The sequence below is a fragment of the Carassius carassius genome, chromosome 49 (assembly GCF_963082965.1).
Source record: "Carassius carassius chromosome 49, fCarCar2.1, whole genome shotgun sequence".
NCBI classification, from domain to species: domain Eukaryota; kingdom Metazoa; phylum Chordata; class Actinopteri; order Cypriniformes; family Cyprinidae; genus Carassius; species Carassius carassius.
In genome coordinates this window covers 4,619,550-4,640,221 of record NC_081803.1, presented here as the reverse complement: position 1 = coordinate 4,640,221, position 20,672 = coordinate 4,619,550, and the positions used below count along the sequence as shown (strand labels likewise).

Genomic DNA, 20,672 nt, shown 5'->3' with positions numbered 1-20,672 from the left:
GCAAGTGTTTCTTTGGAGGTAACCATTGCTAACAAGAACACAATGACCGGAAGTGCTTCTTCCCTCCTTATAGCTATCAGTCTGATCACACCCTGAGTATGATAGTGATTTCACCTGACTAGTACTAATTCACACTTTCACAAGTGCTGCTGATATGATTAGTCAATTAATATTAGCTGGTCATTTTTTGTCAGGATCAAAAAAACAGTAACTGTAGTTATTTATTTTGTGAAAAGTTAATTTTTTGGCCAATGAAGTTTTTAGCAATCATTTAAAATGCATCTGAACACTCAAAACAATAATCTAGAAACAATGTGAATGAACACCACAACAGCTTAAGCAGCAAACTTTGCAAAACACAAAATTTATGTCACTGCCAAAAGTTTTGCCCATGACTGTATATCTCTACCAGTTTAGTCACCAAAGTCATTAAGTAACAAGTTGCACAAAAAATATTATATTATATTATAGTATAGTATACAGGTGCATCTCAATAAATTAGAATGAAAGTGAAGTGACATTCAGCCAAGTATGGTGACCCATACTCAGAATTTGTGCTCTGCATTTAACCCATCCGAAGTGCACACACACAGAGCAGTGAACACACACACACACTGTGAACACACACCCGGAGCAGTGGGCAGCCATTTATGCTGCAGCGCCCGGGGAGCAGTTGGGGGTTCAATGCCTTGCTCAAGGGCACCTAAGTCGTGGTATTGAGGGAGGTGAGAGAACTGTACATGCACTCCCCCCCACCCACAATTCCTGCCGGCCCGGGACTCAAACTCACAACCTTTCGATTGGGAGTCCGACTCTCTAACCATTAGGCCACGACTTCCCCCACAATGTTGTGGAAAAGAAGACAATCATTGACACCCTTCAGGGTAAGCCACAAACATTCATTGCCAAAGAAGCTGGCTGTTCACAGAGTGCTGTATTAAAGCATGTTAACAGAAAGTTGAATGGAATGGAAAAAGTGTGGAAGAAAAAGATGCACAACCAACTTAGAGAACTGCAGCCTTATGAGGACTGTCATTTTTGATTTTCAATTTTAAAAATTGATGAAATGGAGTGCACTGTCACCTGCTGGTGTTGGTCCATTGTGTTTTTGTCAACCAAAGTCACTGCACCCGTTTACTAAGAAATTTTGGAGCACTTCATGCTTCCTTCTGCTGACCAGCTTTTTGAAGAAGCTGATTTCATTTTCTAGCAGGATTTGGCACCTGTCCACACATGGTGTTGGTGTGCTTGACTGGCCAGCAAACTCACCAGACCTGAACCCCATAGAGAATCAAACAATGCAGATGAGCGAAAGGCCACTGTCAAAGAAACCTGGGCTTCCATACCACCTCAGCAATTCCACAAACTGATCACCTCCATGCCACGCTGAATTGAGGCAGTAATTAAAGCAAAAGGAGCCCCTACCAAGTATTGAGTATCTACAGTAAATGAACATACTTTCCAGAAGGCCAACAATTCACTAAAAATATTTTTTTTATTGGTCTTATGGAGTATTCTAATTTGTTGAGATAGCGAATTGGTGGGGTTTTGTTAAATGTGATCCAAAATCATCACAATTAAAAGAACCAAAGACTTAAAAAAACTTTAGTCCGTGTGCATTTAATTTATTTAATACGCGAGTTTCTCAATTTGAGTTGAATTACTGAAATAAATGAAGTTTTCCACGAAATTCTAATTTATTGAGATGCATCTGTAGTATAGTATAGTATAGTATAGTATAGTATAGTATAGTATAGAATAGTATAGTAACACCGGTTGCACCGCCCTAATTAAGGACGCCCAGGTTTATTTTACTTCCTCACAAGAACTGCGCCTTCACGGTTCGCTCACTAGGTGGAGGGAAAGACAACTAAATCTTGCAGGTCCAGTTTTCTGTTCAACAATAACTTTCGCTCTTTGGACAGGCGTGAAAGATGCGCGTTTAGGACCCCGAGGCGTGTTATTTTAACGCTTGGTGTGCATCAGACCATCACGCCTGCGTGAAATCAGTCACAGTGTTATTTCAGCATTATACGGAACTTCACAGTCACTTTCTGAGTGAGCAAACAGAAGCCGACACAATGAGAGAACTGCATTTCAAGGATCATTTTTGGGTGAGGTTTCCTTATTTTGATGGGCATACTGTCAATGATTAGTGAAAATTATTGTGGGCATACTGTTGATTGTATAATACAAAATGATAACCAACCTGCTCTATATTAGTTTAATAAATAGTTAAAGCTTTTATTTGGAGCTCGTCTTTCACATTATCGAAACAGGGCTGATTTCCTTTAAAGGAAGTTTGGTCAGCACATACTGAATATCCAGGTCCTCCATCAAACAACCTAAAGAAGTCACTTTCTTATAAAATCCTAGAAATTAAAAAGTTTATCTCAATGTGCTGAATTGTGTCTTCATGTTATTTGACTATTAGCCATGGCAGCCTGAGAACTCATTAGGCAAAGCAAGATGCAATTTGGTTTTGTTTTCTTAGCTTTTATTTTGGGAGATATTTCATGTGGACTGTGGTTGTGGGTATGATGCTATGTCTGCCCTTCAGACTTATAAATTCAGAGGTTGAGCTCTCATGGGTAATGATGGTCAACAGCCCACACCGTCATGTTTCTGAAGGCTGCAATGAATTGGTGATGCATGTGGCACTTTGTGGATTACTGGCTTGCGCTTTCAGATTACTAAAAAACGTTGTGATTTTAACATTTGCCTGTGTTTTGTGTATTGCTTTTTCTACGTTATTCTTCAATTGTGATATCAGAACACAGATGTGACCAGCACAGTTGGATATGACAGCATCATCCAGCACTTGAATGACGGCAAGAGGACGTGCAAAGAAATCGAGGACTTCTTGAAGGCCAGGTGAGACGTAGAGTCACTACCTAGTTTGACACTTTCACCCCAAGCTCTTGATGGTTTCACAACAAAAATTCATATGAAACCTCCTTAGTGCATTCCTATATAACTGAAGGAAAGTAACAGAAACTGAAGTCTTTAAAAAAAGAGAAATAATGCCTCATGACGTGCATTGTTGCAAGATTTCCTGTCATTGGTGTGAAAATGATTTACAGTTGTTACTTTTCCCGTGCATAACTGTTTTAAATCAACAAGTTACAGCAACAAATAATGAAAGTTAAAGTCAGCATGAAATGAAAATGGACCATATACCAGACTGGCAGGGATACTCAAACAACCAATTAAGCGTCTTGATAGTGTTAACGTATAGAAAAAGGTTACAAATCTCAATACTCAAGCCTTACACAATTAGTTTAATATTTGATTTAAAAAAACTAATACATTTCAGGCATGCAAATCGGCAGATTAACTCAATAACATGTCATTATGTACGAAACATTGATCTAAAATATAAAAACACTTATTTTCAGAGCTGCGATAGAAGAAAAGTATGCCAAGGAGCTGCTGGCTTTGTCCAAGAAAGTGTGTGGAAGCAGTGAAATGAAGTAAGTACTGATGTACAGACCAAAAGTTTGGAAACATTACTATTTTTAATGTTTTTGAAAGAAGTTTCTTCTGCTCATCAAGCCTGCATTTACAATTACTGTACTGTATGAATACAGTTATTTCAGTTAACATTATGGATATATTTTACAAACTGCTGTTTCTTGAAAGGATTTTTAAAGGTGCATCGTGTTGTCTCTAGTTGAGAGGTGTGCCATAAATATTTTAAGCAATCAGACTATAAACAGAAGAATCTAAACCATATCAGATACTTGGAGGCTGTCAGTTTTGGGTTAAGCCAGTAAACGATAACCACAATTACTGTTTTAAAAACACATTAGCAATTGTGTAGCAAGGCTGTGTAACCACCCACAACAACTTGGGCAAGCATTACTTACATTTATAATGCATCTTCATAGAGTATCAGTTCTTTGATTTCTTTAGCAAGAAGGTTCTTTAGTGAATATGACATGTTATTGTGTTGTTCTGGTTCGACACTGAGCCCCCTTAAAAAGATAGCATTTAAAAATGTGGTATTGATATGGTATATTAGATCATTTCAAAGTACAAACCTAAACAGTCCCTGGGTTGGTCAAATGCTTGTAGTTGGTTTGTGGTTAGTGCTTTTCCTCTTACTATGGGGGTGAGAAAAAAAAAAGAAAAAAAAAAAAAAGTTTAACTGAGTCCTATACCAGTGACTGATGTCAGCAATTTTACAATGGTTTTATTGCACAAAATGGATATTGGTTACTCATCAACGTTTTTGTTTTTCTGTTTTTAGCACCCTGAAACGATCGCTTGATGTTTTCAAATTACGTAAGTAAATACTGAATGCAAATGATTAATGATCGCAGTTTGTTGTGGATGAAATTTTATGATTAAAATGTGTGTTTAGAAACAGAAAATGTGAGTTTGTCCCATATGCATTTGGCCCAAACCATGAGAGAAGAAGCAAAAAAGTTAGAAGACTTCAAAGAGAAACAGAAAGAGGCCCGAAAGAAGGTAAGATATACAAACAGCATTTCATACTTTATTTACTGATTTAAATGTTGTGTTGCCGACTTTAAAAAATTTTCATACCTGGTTATCGGTTAGCATTCAATTCAATGGTAGTTGCTCGGCTGACGCAGGACCTTTCGGAAGTATGTGATCTGAAATCTCCTGCCTTTGCTTATGGGTGTTTAGTTTTGGACACCGTTGTGTTCGTGTAGGTGTAAATGTGGCCGATTGCAAGGAAATGACAACACTGAATGGCTGATAGCACTACAAAATCACACGCCATCTTAAACACGTAACTTTTTGAAAAGCTGTGACATAAAAAATAACTGACAGGGAAGAGTATATCCAAAACATCTGCGCAGGTAAATCATCTACTGTAGTAAAATTAATTATTAGCAACATATTGAGTAGGTTTTTGGAACAAAAGTCCCCCTGTCAGCTATTGGTCATACGGACAGATAGCCCCCCCCCCCCCCCCCCCTCCAAACTTGCACCATTGGTTGAGCCTGTGTTGCTATGCTGGCTGGTCGGAATTCTCAAAACATGTAGCACGAATCACCAAACAAATGTCTTATTAACTGTTTTTATACAGTCTATGCTTATTAATAGTAAAAAAAAAAAAGTAATTTCATTTTCTACAGTACATAATGATGAATACAAGAAATGATATGAAAAGCTGTGCTTTTTTTTCAGGTAGAACAGCAAATGGATGCTCTTCATAAGCAGAAGGCCGCTCAATATAAGAAAACGGCTGAGGTAAGTATGAAGGAGAGAGCAAGGTCTCTCAGTTGTCAGTGCTGTTGCTATAGAAGGTGGTTTAGCTGCCCACTTTTCTATGGCACCTTATTTCCTTTATGGGAAGTATGTGGTCTGATTCAGTGGCAGGAGGGAAGTGAACAAGTGCACCTGATTTTAGCTGCACAAAATGGGAAGTGATCTGTGCTGAATGGCTTTGTTCATTAAAAAAGACAGATTCTCATTCAAGCTTAAATAAACCATTCTTGAAAGTGGTGATTTCAGGTTGGTAAATAAACGGTTTCCCTTAAGTTTATTAGCATCAAGGTGTCCCATGCTGCATCAGTATTTATTAGTTAGGAACTGAAACTTTGTAGTACCACATCTGTTGTTGCACACAACTCTTGTAGAAACAAATTTATCTGTGCACCAGTTATCTGAAATAAATGTTTACAATTACAGCTTTACACATTTAAAATAATAGTAATTCAACAAAAGGATGAAATCATACAAATTGAAGTTGTGACCGAAATGTTTTTAAGGAGTTGGGCACTTGGTTGCTTTTTCTTCAGTATCTGCTCATATGTTTAAATAAATAAGAGATTAATAGCTATGGATTAATTATAATTGTCTGCATTTATGAGTCTTTAAATGACAGTGTTTTTGAGGGAAATGTTCAGTGAAATGTGTGCACTTTTAGCCGGTTGTGTAGTAGTGTGTGATTCTATATACACTATAACATCAGTGGCATATGTATATTGACTTATTGTAGCTCATACAGAATATATATTATAGTTACATTTAGACACAAGTTGTGTTGGTCACACCTTAAATGCCAACGGGTGTTTTTTTTTGTTTTTTTTTCTAAGGCGAAGAAGACGTATGAGCAAAAGTGTCGAGATAAAGAGGAAGCAGAACAGAATATGAACAGAAACGCTACCACTAGTAGTTCCAAGCAGCAAGAAAAGGTACGCAAGTAAAACTGGGACATTGTATCTGTTTTTTTCTTCTGTCCTGCATGACCATGACTTTTAACTGCACTTCACTTTCAGCCTCAACTGATTTACATATAGACGTTTTGTAAATTTTATGCATTTAAAGAACTTTAAGATTACAGTTTAAAAATCTTCCAATCACATAGATTGATAAAATGTCAGTCCACAAATAGTACTACCAGACACATTTTGTACGTTTTAAAACACTCTTGAAAGAAAAAGTTCAGCCAAAAATTAACATTTTGTTAACATTTACTCACCCTCGAGTTGTTCCAAACCTGTGTGAGCTTCTTATGTTGAGCACAAACTAAGATATTTTGAAGAATGTTGGTAACCAAACAGTTGCCGGTAGCCATTAACTTTCATTGTATGGAAAAAAAATACTATGGAAGTCAGTGGCTACCGGCAACCGCTTGGTCACTAAAATTCTTCAAAATATCTTTTGTCTTCAACAGATGGAAGAAACTCACACTGAGGGTGAGTAAATGACAGAATTGACCTTTTTTTGGTGAACTATCCCTTTAAGACGTTGCTATGCTTAATCTTTGAGATGATTGTGACTTTGTGACTTTAAGTGTGTGTGACTTTTTAATGTTTAATGTTCATTAATGTTCTACTAATGGTAAAGCTTTGTTTAACTACTAAAAATAAATAGTGCTTACACACTGCTACTAGGAAACGTTGACCTTTTTAAGTAAGGAATCTAATTGATAGATTTGCAGGGCAGTGCTGATATGATCTGTGTGTACGAGTGTGTGGGGGCGAGTGTCAAAACGGAAATAAAGCGTGCTTCTGTAGATATTAAAAGGTGATTATTTGATTGTTTATGTTGTAGCAAGAATAGATTGGTGATTTTAAACCTAACTGGAACTATCTGTGCAATAAAGCACACATTCCAGCCAATCAGAATCAAGCATTCTGGAACGACGTGGTAGAATCAAAGTGTAAAGCTATAACACTATTCTTTCGCTGCCTTGCATGCACTCATATGTAATCCAGGCAATTATAATTAATCCAGTTTTGTTTAAAAAAGTAAATAAAACATTATAGATTTTTTTTTTTTACCTGATACACTTTCTTTTATAAATAGAGAGAAAAGCAAAAAATTCAAGCCCAAATTCCTTAGAGATGCACCTCTTGAGAGGAGGCAAATGAGTTGCAAAACAAACCACGAAGGCCACGAATGGGTACTGATGACTGTCAGAGCACTTACAGCGCTGTGAATCATTGTAAAACATGTCAGCAATGTTGTATTGTATTGTAAGTATTGTAATCCCCCGAGGACAAGACTCTGGAGCTGTTGAAAGCCTATAAACCTTTTGTAGCGAGTTAACTATCAGTCTTCATCTCTTCAGAGACGGTGCTGGTTTTATAGTATGTACATACTCTTTAGCTGTTTTTATCATGTATTATTCTTGTAAGATGTGAATGACTGTACAAAGAGATTCTGTTGTATAAATAATGTCCCTCTCTTATACTTCAAGCTGTACGCCAAAACACAGCAAGCCAAGCAAACGGCAGAGGAAGCTGGTAAGAATGTCAGCAGACGCACTATAATATGCTCATTTAGAATAATACACTTTAACTAGGACTGGGCAATATATTGAATATTTAAGAGGATTCTGCTGGCAATATACAACTAAGCAATATTAAATATGATCGACTTACATAGTTAGTTCAGGCGAAATTCATCTGCTGAGATTTAGCCATTTTGAACACTACTACTAAATGTACAGATCTGTCAGTGTAGTCTGATTCCTGATTGATTCCTGATTGAGTCTTGTGAGTTGGTTCACTTTAGTAAATCAAAAATTTACTGCTCAATTGGGGGGTCTGATTCCCAAAAGATTAAGCCATACGAGTCGGCTATTTTTAGTGAACAAAACGCATCAGGGTAGTCTGATTCCCAAACAATTGAGCCATATGGGTCGGCTCCTTTTAGTGTATGAAACATATCAGGGTAGTCTGATTCCTAAACGATTATGAGGCATCTCTTTTTATTGAACCAAATGCATCAGGGTAATCTCATTCCCAAACGATAATGAGTCTGCTCTTTTTAGTGAACCAAACGCATCAGGGTAATCTGATTCCCAAACGATAATGAGTCGGCTCTTTTTAGTGAACCAAACGCATCAGGGTAATCACGATAATGAGTCGGCTCTTTTTAGTGAATCAATCGCATCAGGGTAAGCTGATTCCCAAACGATAATGAGTCGGCTCTTTTTAGTGAACCAAACGCATCAGGGTAATCACGATAATGAGTCGGCTCTTTTTAGTGAATCAATCGCATCAGGGTAATCGCGATAATGAGTCGGCTCTTTTTAGTGAACCAAACGCATCAGGGTAATCACGATAATGACTCGGCTCTTTTTAGTGAATCAAACGCATCAGGGTAATCTGATTCCCAAACGATAATGAGTCGGCTCTTTTTAGTGAACCAAACGCATCAGGGTAATCACGATAATGAGTTGGCTCTTTTTAGTGAATCAAACGCATCAGGGTAATCACGATAATGAGTCGGCTCTTTTTAGTGAATCAATCGCATCAGGGTAATCACGATAATGAGTCGGCTCTTTTTAGTGAATTAATCGCATCAAGGGTAATCACGATAATGAGTCGCCTCTTTTTAGTGAACCAAACGCATCAGGGTAATCGCGATAATGAGTCGGCTCTTTTTAGTGAATCAAACGCATCAGGGTAATCCGATTCCCAAACGATAATGAGTCGGCTCTTTTTAGTGAACCAAACGCATCAGGGTAATCTGATTCCCAAACGATAATGAGTCGGCTCTTTCTAGTGAATTAATCGCATCAGGGTAATCACGATAATGAGTCGGCTCTTTTTAGTGAATTAATCGCATCAGGGTAATCACGATAATGAGTCGGCTCTTTTTAGTGAACCAAACGCATCAGGGTAATCGCGATAATGAGTCGGCTCTTTTTGTGAACCAAACGCATCAGGGTAATCACGATAATGAGTCGGCTCTTTTTAGTGAATCAAACCCATCAGGGTAATCCGATTCCCAAACGATAATGAGTCGGCTCTTTTTAGTGAATCAATAGCATCAGGGTAATCACGATAATGAGTCGGCTCTTTTTAGTGAACCAAACGCATCAGGGTAATCACGATAATGAGTCGGCTCTTTTTAGTGAACCAAACGCATCAGGGTAATCACGATAATGAGTCGGCTCTTTTTAGTGAACCAAACGCATCAGGATAATCTGATTCCCAAACGATAATGAGTCGGCTCTTTTTAGTGAATCAATAGCATCAGGGTAATCACGATAATGAGTCGGCTCTTTTTAGTGAACCAAACGCATCAGGGTAATCACGATAATGAGTCGGCTCTTTTTAGTGAATCAAACGCATCAGGGTAATCTGATTCCCAAACGATAATGAGTCGGCTCTTTTTAGTGAACCAAACGCATCAGGGTAATCACGATAATGAGTCGGCTCTTTTTAGTGAACCAAACGCATCAGGGTTATCACGATAATGAGTCGGCTCTTTTTAGTGAACCAAACGCATCAGGGTAATCACGATAATGAGTCGGCTCTTTTTAGTGAATCAAACGCATCAGGGTAATCTGATTCCCAAACGATAATGAGTCGGCTCTTTTTAGTGAACCAAACGCATCAGGGTAATCACGATAATGAGTCTGCTCTTTTTAGTGAACCAAACGCATCAGGGTAATCACGATAATGAGTCGGCTCTTTTTAGTGAATCAAACGCATCAGGGTAATCTGATTCCCAAACGATAATGAGTCGGCTCTTTTTAGTGAACCAAACGCATCAGGGTAATCACGATAATGAGTTGCCTCTTTTTAGTGAATCAATCGCATCAGGGTAATCACGATAATGAGTCGGCTCTTTTTAGTGAATCAATCGCATCAGGGTAATCACGATAATGAGTCGGCTCTTTTTAGTGAATCAATCGCATCAGGGTAATCACGATAATGAGTCGGCTCTTTTTAGTGAATTAATCGCATCAGGGTAATCACGATAATGAGTCGGCTCTTTTTAGTGAACCAAACGCATCAGGGTAATCGCGATAATGAGTCGGCTCTTTTTAGTGAACCAAACGCATCAGGGTAATCACGATAATGAGTCGGCTCTTTTTAGTGAACCAAACGCATCAGGGTAATCACGATAATGAGTCGGCTCTTTTTAGTGAACCAAACGCATCAGGGTAATCTGATTCCCAAACGATAATGAGTCGGCTCTTTTTAGTGAACCAAACGAATCAGGGTAATCACGATAATGACTCGGCTCTTTTTAGTGAACCAAATGCATCAGGGTAATCTGATTCCCAAACGATAATGAGTCGGATCTTTTTAGTGAATCAATAGCATCAGGGTAATCACGATAATGAGTCGGCTCTTTTTAGTGAATCAATCGCATCAGGGTAATCACGATAATGAGTCGGCTCTTTTTAGTGAATTAATCGCATCAGGGTAATCACGATAATGAGTCGCCTCTTTTTAGTGAACCAAACGCATCAGGGTAATCGCGATAATGAGTCGGCTCTTTTTAGTGCATCAAACGCATCAGGGTAATCCGATTCCCAAACGATAATGAGTCGGCTCTTTTTAGTGAACCAAACGCATCAGGGTAATCTGATTCCCAAACGATAATGAGTCGGCTCTTTTTAGTGAATCAAACGCATCAGGGTAATCACGATAATGAGTCGGCTCTTTTTAGTGAATTAATCGCATCAGGGTAATCACGATAATGAGTCGGCTCTTTTTAGTGAACCAAACGCATCAGGGTAATCGCGATAATGAGTCGGCTCTTTTTAGTGAACCAAACGCATCAGGGTAATCACGATAATGAGTCGGCTCTTTTTAGTGAATCAAACGCATCAGGGTAATCCGATTCCCAAACGATAATGAGTCTGCTCTTTTTAGTGAATCAATAGCATCAGGGTAATCACGATAATGAGTCGGCTCTTTTTAGTGAACCAAACGCATCAGGGTAATCACGATAATGAGTCGGCTCTTTTTAGTGAACCAAACGCATCAGGGTAATCACGATAATGAGTCGGCTCTTTTTAGTGAACCAAACGCATCAGGATAATCTGATTCCCAAACGATAATGAGTCGGCTCTTTTTAGTGAATCAATAGCATCAGGGTAATCACGATAATGAGTCGGCTCTTTTTAGTGAACCAAACGCATCAGGGTAATCACGATAATGAGTCGGCTCTTTTTAGTGAATCAAACGCATCAGGGTAATCTGATTCCCAAACGATAATGAGTCGGCTCTTTTTAGTGAACCAAACGCATCAGGGTAATCACGATAATGAGTCGGCTCTTTTTAGTGAACCAAACGCATCAGGGTTATCACGATAATGAGTCGGCTCTTTTTAGTGAACCAAACGCATCAGGGTAATCATGATAATGAGTCGGCTCTTTTTAGTGAATCAAACGCATCAGGGTAATCTGATTCCCAAACGATAATGAGTCGGCTCTTTTTAGTGAACCAAACGCATCAGGGTAATCACGATAATGAGTCGGCTCTTTTTAGTGAACCAAACGCATCAGGGTAATCACGATAATGAGTCGGCTCTTTTTAGTGAATCAAACGCATCAGGGTAATCTGATTCCCAAACGATAATGAGTCGGCTCTTTTTAGTGAACCAAACGCATCAGGGTAATCACGATAATGAGTTGCCTCTTTTTAGTGAATCAATCGCATCAGGGTAATCACGATAATGAGTCGGCTCTTTTTAGTGAATCAATCGCATCAGGGTAATCACGATAATGAGTCGGCTCTTTTTAGTGAATCAATCGCATCAGGGTAATCACGATAATGAGTCGGCTCTTTTTAGTGAATTAATCGCATCAGGGTAATCACGATAATGAGTCGGCTCTTTTTAGTGAACCAAACGCATCAGGGTAATCGCGATAATGAGTCGGCTCTTTTTAGTGAATCAAACGCATCAGGGTAATCCGATTCCCAAACGATAATGAGTTGGCTCTTTTTAGTGAACCAAACGCATCAGGGTAATCTGATTCCCAAACGATAATGAGTCTGCTCTTTTTAGTGAATCAAACGCATCAGGGTAATCACGATAATGAGTCGGCTCTTTTTAGTGAATTAATCGCATCAGGGTAATCACGATAATGAGTCGGCTCTTTTTAGTGAACCAAACGCATCAGGGTAATCACGATAATGAGTCGGCTCTTTTTAGTGAACCAAACGCATCAGGGTAAACATGATGAGTCTGCTCTTTTTAGTGAACCAAACGCATCAGGGTAATCCGATTCCCAAACAATAATGAGTCGGCTCTTTTTAGTGAATCAATAGCATCAGGGTAATCACGATAATAAGTCGGCTCTTTTTAGTGAATCAATCGCATCAGGGTAATCTGATTCCCAAACGATAATGAGTCGGCTCTTTTTAGTGAATCAAACGCATCAGGGTAATCGCGATAATGAGTCGGCTCTTTTTAGTGAACCAAACGCATCAGGGTAATCACGATAATGACTCGGCTCTTTTTAGTGAATCAAACGCATCAGGGTAATCTGATTCCCAAACGATAATGAGTCGGCTCTTTTTAGTGAACCAAACGCATCAGGGTAATCACGATAATGAGTCGGCTCTTTTTAGTGAATCAATCGCATCAGGGTAATCACGATAATGAGTTGGCTCTTTTTAGTGAATCAATCGCATCAGGGTAATCACGATAATGAGTCGGCTCTTTTTAGTGAATCAAACTCATCAGGGTAATCCGATTCCCAAACGATAATGAGTCGGCTCTTTTTAGTGAACCAAACGCATCAGGGTAATCTGATTCCCAAACGATAATGAGTCGGCTCTTTTTAGTGAACCAAACGCATCAGGGTAATCACGATAATGAGTCGGCTCTTTTTAGTGAACCAAACGCATCAGGGTAATCACGATAATGAGTCGGCTCTTTTTAGTGAATCAAACGCATCAGGGTAATCCGATTCCCAAACGATAATGAGTCGGCTCTTTTTAGTGAACCAAACGCATCAGGATAATCTGATTCCCAAACGATAATGAGTCGGCTCTTTTTAGTGAACCAAACGCATCAGGGTAATCACGATAATGAGTCGGCTCTTTTTAGTGAACCAAACGCATCAGGGTAATCTGATTCCCAAACGATAATGAGTCGGCTGTTTTTAGTGAATCAATAGCATCAGGGTAATCACGATAATGAGTCTGCTCTTTTTAGTGAACCAAACGCATCAGGGTAATCACGATAATGAGTCGGCTCTTTTTAGTGAATCAAACGCATCAGGGTAATCTGATTCCCAAACGATAATGAGTCGGCTCTTTTTAGTGAACCAAACGCATCAGGGTAATCGCGATAATGAGTCGGCTCTTTTTAGTGAACCAAACGCATCAGGGTAATCACGATAATGAGTCGGCTCTTTTTAGTGAATCAAACGCATCAGGGTAATCCGATTCCCAAACGATAATGAGTCGGCTCTTTTTAGTGAACCAAACGCATCAGGGTAATCTGATTCCCAAACGATAATGAGTCGGCTCTTTTTAGTGAACCAAACGCATCAGGGTAATCACGATAATGAGTCGGCTCTTTTTAGTGAACCAAACGCATCAGGGTAATCTGATTCCCAAACGATAATGAGTCGGATCTTTTTAGTGAATCAATAGCATCAGGGTAATCACGATAATGAGTCGGCTCTTTTTAGTGAATCAAACGATTTCCAAACGATAATGAGTCGGCTCTTTTTAGTGAACCGAACGCATCAGGGTAATCACGATAATGAGTCGGCTCTTTTTAGTGAATCAAACGCATCAGGGTAATCTCATTCCCAAACGATAATGAGTCCGTTCTTTTAAGTGAACCAAACGCATCAGGGTAATCTCATTCCCAAACGATAATGAGTCTGTTCTTTTAAGTGAACCAAACGCATCAGGGTAATCTGATTCCCAAATGATAATGAGTCGGCTCTTTTTAGTGAATCAAACGCATCAGGGTAATCTGATTCCCAAATGATAATGAGTCGGCTCTTTTTAGTGAATCAAACGCATCAGGGTAATCTGATTCCCAAATGATAATGAGTCGGCTCTTTTTAGTGAACCAAACGCATCAGGGTAATCTGATTCCTAAATGACTGAGTTTTATGGGTTGGCTCTTTTTAATGAATCAAACACATACTTCTCAATCAGTTATGTCTGATTCCCAATCGAAGGACTCTTATGGCTCATTTAGTCAGGGACTGGCTGCTCACATGTCAGTATGAGTAGTACCAGATAGGCTTTATCAGTTTTTTCAGTAAATTAATTAATGAAATAAATGAATTAATGAAATATAGTTGTTTAGTTTTATTAGTATTGTTTAATATATATTATATATTAAGGTGAATTATTGGACTGCATTTAAAAGATTTAAAGAAAAATGCGATGTGACCATTTAGCTGTATTGCCCAGCCCTAAACATCACATAACTCTTCTATTCCATTTCTAATTTTAACATCCTTTGTATGTTCAACTCCATAATAGACAGGCTTTATAGTCAGAATGTGTCCTTGTTGGGCAAGATGAGAGAGGAGTGGCTGAACGAGCATGTCAAAGCCTGTGAGGTGAGCTCTGCGCCCCAGCCTGCATCACACACCCCAGCACCAATGATGATGACAAAACAAACTTGTTCATGTCGGGTCATGTGATGCTTGCGCATCTCTTCAAAATGGGTTGAAAATGGCTTTTCATGGAAATTTGAATAACCATTAAAGGTCAAACAAAACTAGTCAATTACACATAAAATGCCTGAATGCTTTAACAAGTTGAACTGAATGAGTAAAGACATTTTATGGGGCTATTTTGATCTTTCTACTTTGACATCTCTTGTGCATGTTGCCACAGTTTCTTGAGAAACAGGAAGTGGAGAGGATCAACAACCTGAGAAACGTGGTGTGGACCCATATCAACCATCTCTCCCAGCAGTGTGTTACCAGCGATGAGGTAAACTGACTGTGTGGCATCATGTAGGATGCTCATGTGGAACCCGCCTCACTATGTGTGTCTGTGTCACGCAGCTTTATGAGGAAGCGAGGAAGTCACTGGAGCAATGTAACATTCAAGAAGACATTGAGCATTTTATCAACCTCAGAAGAACCGGAGACAAACCACCAGGTACTCCCAGCAGCAGGTTAAGCTGTGGTCACGTTCACTGATGAAATCCAGTCTTTTTAAATGGAATCCTTGCAAAAAACTTTGAATGAGGGCAAAAGATTTCCCATCGCAGATTTTGCATGAAGCTGGTCACATGAACCAACAGTGTTGACCAGCAGAAAGTTACTTGGTATGAAAGTGCAGTTTTTGTGTGCTGTGCTTTATTGCAATACTACTGACAATGGATCTTTACAGTGCAAAATTTGGCAGAAATTCCTCTGTGAACACACCTTTTACTGTGCATTTTGTAATATGAACTTTTTTAGCTCTAATTTCAATAGAAAAAGAAATACAGTTCATTTTATTATAAAAGGTTTTTTTTTTCTGAAATGACAAAAAGCATCATAAAAGCACCATAGTCATAGTCCATATGGCTTTGTCCATGAAAAGTTCGATGGTACTATTATAACTGAAAATCTCATTTATGATTCCACATGTTCGAATTTGATGCATTGTGTGCATTAAAGTGCTGAAAACCTAGACTACTCCAAACTAAAATATGCTCATGGACAAATGAGATTTGAGGTAGTGCTTTACATTTGTCTTTCTTTAAAAAAAAAAAAACTATCATACATCTTCTGTCATATGGTCTACTTCTATGCAGTGTAATTTTAGCATCATTGAGGTACTATTATATAGTTTTTTTTAAATATTTTTAATCCCTTTTAATTTTTATATTTTCCATTTTAATTTTAAAGTTTTAGACATTTTTAGTAGGTTTTTATGTTGAAATATATATATTTTTTGTATTCATTTTATTCCAGTTTTAGTATTTTAGTACATCAATTTAAAATGAATTAAAACAAGAAAAGTTGCCTTGGCATTTAGCTCCAATTTTTTTTTATATATAAATATAATTTGTAACTTTTTTTTTATTATGGTCAAAGCTTTATTTTAAGTCAGAATTGTTATCAATGGTTTTTGTTTAACTAATAATAACCCTGCTTTTATGTTGCCTTTTTGTCCTTATCAGAGCTTGACGGTCTGTTGTTAAGAAATGAAATGCATGAACTTTCAGCCTTGAGTTCCGCTCAGATATGAGTCTAATGACATTTTAGAGTGGGTGGAACTTTCCTGTAAACGTTTATTAAACTGATCTCTTCTCAGCACCTGTTCTATATGAAAACTTCTACAACAATCACAGATCGGCTCCCACTCGTTCACTTCCCACAACATCTGGCAGGTGAGCCCTCGCTCCTTACAGATGGAGCTCGCCGATTTATCATTCAATTATTAGTTTATTTCATTTCTCATGGGAATATGACCATCAACTTTTATATTACCTTACATCTTGCTGTGTATTATTTCAGGAGAGCAGCAGCACCTCCACCATCAACTGCAGAAAGTATGAAAATATTCTAAGCAATGTGTTTTTTCTTCCTATTCTGCATGTTTTTTTTCAATTCTTAATTCTTGTTGCATCTTTCACCGTTCAGATGATCCTTTATACTCAACCGTAGCAGAACCAGGGTACAGCCTAATACGATACTAATAAGATCATGACTCGGTAAGAATTCTCGCAGGAATGTAAAATTGACTTATAATTTACAAACAGTAATATTAATGTCGGCTCCAAGTATTACACAGTTAATAATGTTGTTTATAAATCTCTTGAATGCTTTCTTGAGGAAAGGTGTTCATTTGTTTTTGTTTTTTCTTTTTCAGACTTTGCAAGCCCTTCTGCTGCTCAATAGGAATATAGTGAAGGCATTAGTAACTTTTGTTTTTTTTTGTCTGCTTTCTCATACCATGTGGTGAGAATATACTGTTGCCTGACATGAAGGGTGTCCTTGTCTCTTAATAAAATACATCGGTGTGATGAGGTGGGCGGGGCCAAGAGCTGTGGGAACGGAGCGAGGCTGGTGATGCTCATTATCGCTCCGCCCCCCTTGTCACAATCTTTAACTTGCTAACCTAAAATCCACCTTTGCAAACACCGTGAGCTTTGACACTATTGCATAGTCATGAGTCAAATCCTGAAGTTCTCACTACACTGATGACATCAACAAAACAACATTGTATAAATGTTTGTATTTTATTTAGTGTAAAAAATTTTTTGAGTAATATAAAGAAATTTAAAGGTGAAATGTAAAATTTTGCACCACTAATGGCACCAAATGGAATTGCAGTGTGTTTGAGCAGCCTGATTGGGCTCAACCAATGAGTAGAGTTTGGGGGTGGGGCTACACATTTGCCCATCCAATGGAAAACAAGAGAGGTCTATTTTATATATATATATATATAAAATAACTTTTTTTGTCATTTTAAATTCTGTTTGGTGCAGCTAGTTGTCTAGAATTGACACGCTTCACTTTTAAATCCGCTTTATAAAGGCTACAAAGATATAATTTATTGCTAGTGTAAAATTCTGCACACTGTCAATATACAGTCCTTCATCACTGGATATATTGCTTAAATAAATGTATATATGATTTGATCTCCTCGTCCTGTGATAAACATTGTGGTATGTCCGCTTTATACCTCTGTTGAGGAGTGCCCGTTTAAGACATTCAGCGAAAACCATTTCCGAGATGACTTTAGAGATTTTAAATCTTTAAGTGAAACGTTCTTTAAAAAAAAACAAAAAAAAACTTCGACCTCGGGTCGCCGCGAGCATAGTTGCACTGTATATCAGCGCACTAACCATGTTCAGATCGGTTATGATGGATGGGGTTTCTGTAATCACCCACAAGCCCATGGAAAGCCCCAAATATGTTCACCCTCTGAGAGGACATCTGAAGGCTTTGATTCTGGGTCAGGCCTGAATCTTCTCTCAGTTGCTGGGGAGCCCGTTCATCCTGGTCCAGCTGGACCTTCAGATGCTCCAAGTCTATCTGTACAAGTTCATTTTCAAGCCTGGGCTGCTTGGAAGCCGATGGACAGTTCAAGCTGATGTGCTCAGCTTCTTCACACAGAAGGTCATTCCCAGTTGGACCAGAGCTGTGCCAGCGGTGGAGTTAGTAAATCTGTGGAAGATGGTTCTGATGGCTCTTCTGTCAGGAGAGAGATCCCCTGTTGGCCTCACAGGAGTGCAGTGAGTTCATCCTGTTCCCTCGATGTTGTCAGGGCCTAGTAGACAGGAAGTGAAACTGACAAACGGTCATTCAAGGGTGTGACGCTGAAAATGTGGAGGTGTTACTGCCCTCTGGCTGCTGAAGTTTCACAGATTTATGTGGATTGTAATGTAACCGTTTATAAAACAGATAGTTGCAGTCCTGACTTCAGAATGGTCAATTCGGCATTTATGTCTCAATTCTAATATCAAAGATATAGTAATATTTATAATGCGAAACCTGCATATAATTTCCATTTCACCCATAAACTATTTAATATATATAAATAGATTATAAATACAGAATTTATATATTTTAATAAAAATGCTTTTTTCAATGCATTTTATTTCAAAATATGGCGAAAAGTCAGGGTGGAACAAACTGAGAGTTTCATACTGTAATGGGGCAAAGACAATCATATTTTTTCCTTTGGAATAACATGCACAGGTGAAGCGTTTACAAGACCAGGAATGCGCAGTAAGAAGTTAAATACTTTTTTAAATTTTTTAATTCAATTTTGATTTTGTGCTGAATTTATGTTGGGATTTCAAGGCCAGGATTTTTTCCCATCATAATCACGGTAACATATGGAAGCCTGTTTTTAAGATTAATAAAAAAAAAAGGTATATTTATTTTTCTCAGATATAAACTCCGAATTGTGAGATGTGGATATATGGAATTCTGATGTATTTTCTAAAAAAATAAAATAAAATCTCAGCTGGTCATTTATCTCCTTAAGGGCAGATATTTCCTCTAGCTTTCTCTTGAGAGAGACATGATTATTACTCACTAATAGATTTAGTCAAGTATGTGAGCATCAGAGAGAATGTGATTCACATGGGGATCTAGTCAAACATGTGCCCTCTAAACATCATGCACAGAATGAGCTCATTCACAGTCGTTCAGTTTGCATGCCTGAACAAGTGAAGAATCATTATCACGCTCATGCATTTCCATAAGAAACAATGTATTGGACCACATGCAGCAGAATCTGAATAGATTGCTCCGTTATTTGAATTTCAAATATAGGGATGCATTGACAAACTGTGTTCTGAACAGCACTTGGGAAGACAAAATAATCATTTCTGAGTCACGAAGCAATATAACGCAGCAAAAAGAGAAGTGGTCAACATTTGTCACATAGAATGTTTTTCATGTGGAAATCAGCAGCTGCAGTGTGTGAATGTTTTTTTCATCTAGTTCTTGAAAATGTTTTATTCCCACGGGTTACATCTGTGGGCGAAACTTGGAAAGAAGCTATTTAATTCCAGTCTGCCTCTGAAAAATCGTCTGTTTTATTACGTTTAAAAATAAAAACAAAGTCAAATGTAAAAGAAATTTTCTTTTTTGTTTTACAAACATTTGGCTTTTTAAAATATATTACGTTACTTTAGTGTGTGCAGCTCTGTAGATTTATTTGGGCTTTGTTGAGAAACTGAGCATATGTTGACTGTAGTTTCCCACTGAAAAAGAAAAAAAAAACTGACTAACTTCTAAGAAGCTTTTTTTTTTTTTTTTAGAAAAGCCAAGCAGTTTCAGTTTCAAATGTTTCATTGGCAATTCCAAGGAGTAAAATAGATGTAGTTGTCTATCTGAAGACGATGAGCTCTTAAGTGGGGTATTTGGCTGATTCTTGGGCTAGGGCTGTTTTTGACATCAATGAAAGGAAATCTATGTTCATTTATCACATATCTTGGAATAAATACTGAATCATGGCCTTGAAGAACCTTCAGTCGAACTTTGGTATTATGTGTGACTTTCTTTCTTCCATTTTTTGGTCAAACGTTTGGATAAACCTTGGAAACTTGGCCCAGCAAGTCTGCGGTCAGTCAATGACCTTTAAATTTGTCACAGAAATGAACCGTTTCTGTCTGTTCAGATCTAGAGAGAGATCCAGATCTGTGTGGTCTTCATGTGTCCGTGGATTGATACTCTCCTGTGAAGAAGAGTGTTTTCACACTTGGTCCTTTTCAGGGTTATCATTTTTGGCCCATATGTGAAGACTCCAAATGATCTCGGACCCCTCAGAAGCGAACCGTTGAAATGAAAATAAACGAGGGTATGTTGTGAACAAATAATTAGTAGAGATCTGGCAGAAGCAGTAGCCACTATGAACAGCTGATCTGTACAGAGACCTCTGACGACCAAACTACACTGGAATTCGTGAATGTTAAAAATCAAGTGAGCCCGGGCCGATTTGCACTCTTTTAGCTGACCGTACTCAGACCACCTCCCGAGATGGTCTCGGCTTGTCAAC

General features: G+C 38.2%; 1 protein-coding gene across 1 annotated transcript; it reads left to right on the top strand.

The window, feature by feature from the left end:
• Positions 1-1,841: 1,841 nt before the first annotated feature.
• Positions 1,842-17,792, top strand: LOC132132640 (proline-serine-threonine phosphatase-interacting protein 2-like). Its single transcript, XM_059545084.1, has 15 exons — positions 1,842-2,114; positions 2,774-2,874; positions 3,399-3,473; positions 4,253-4,287; positions 4,367-4,473; positions 5,164-5,226; positions 6,075-6,173; positions 7,685-7,730; positions 14,694-14,773; positions 15,054-15,152; positions 15,227-15,323; positions 16,470-16,545; positions 16,673-16,707; positions 16,799-16,869; positions 17,028-17,792. Exons 1-14 carry the CDS (start codon positions 2,082-2,084, stop codon positions 16,852-16,854), a joined length of 1,002 nt encoding a protein of 333 aa, XP_059401067.1. The 5' UTR covers positions 1,842-2,081; the 3' UTR covers positions 16,855-16,869; positions 17,028-17,792.
• Positions 17,793-20,672: the final 2,880 nt, after the last annotated feature.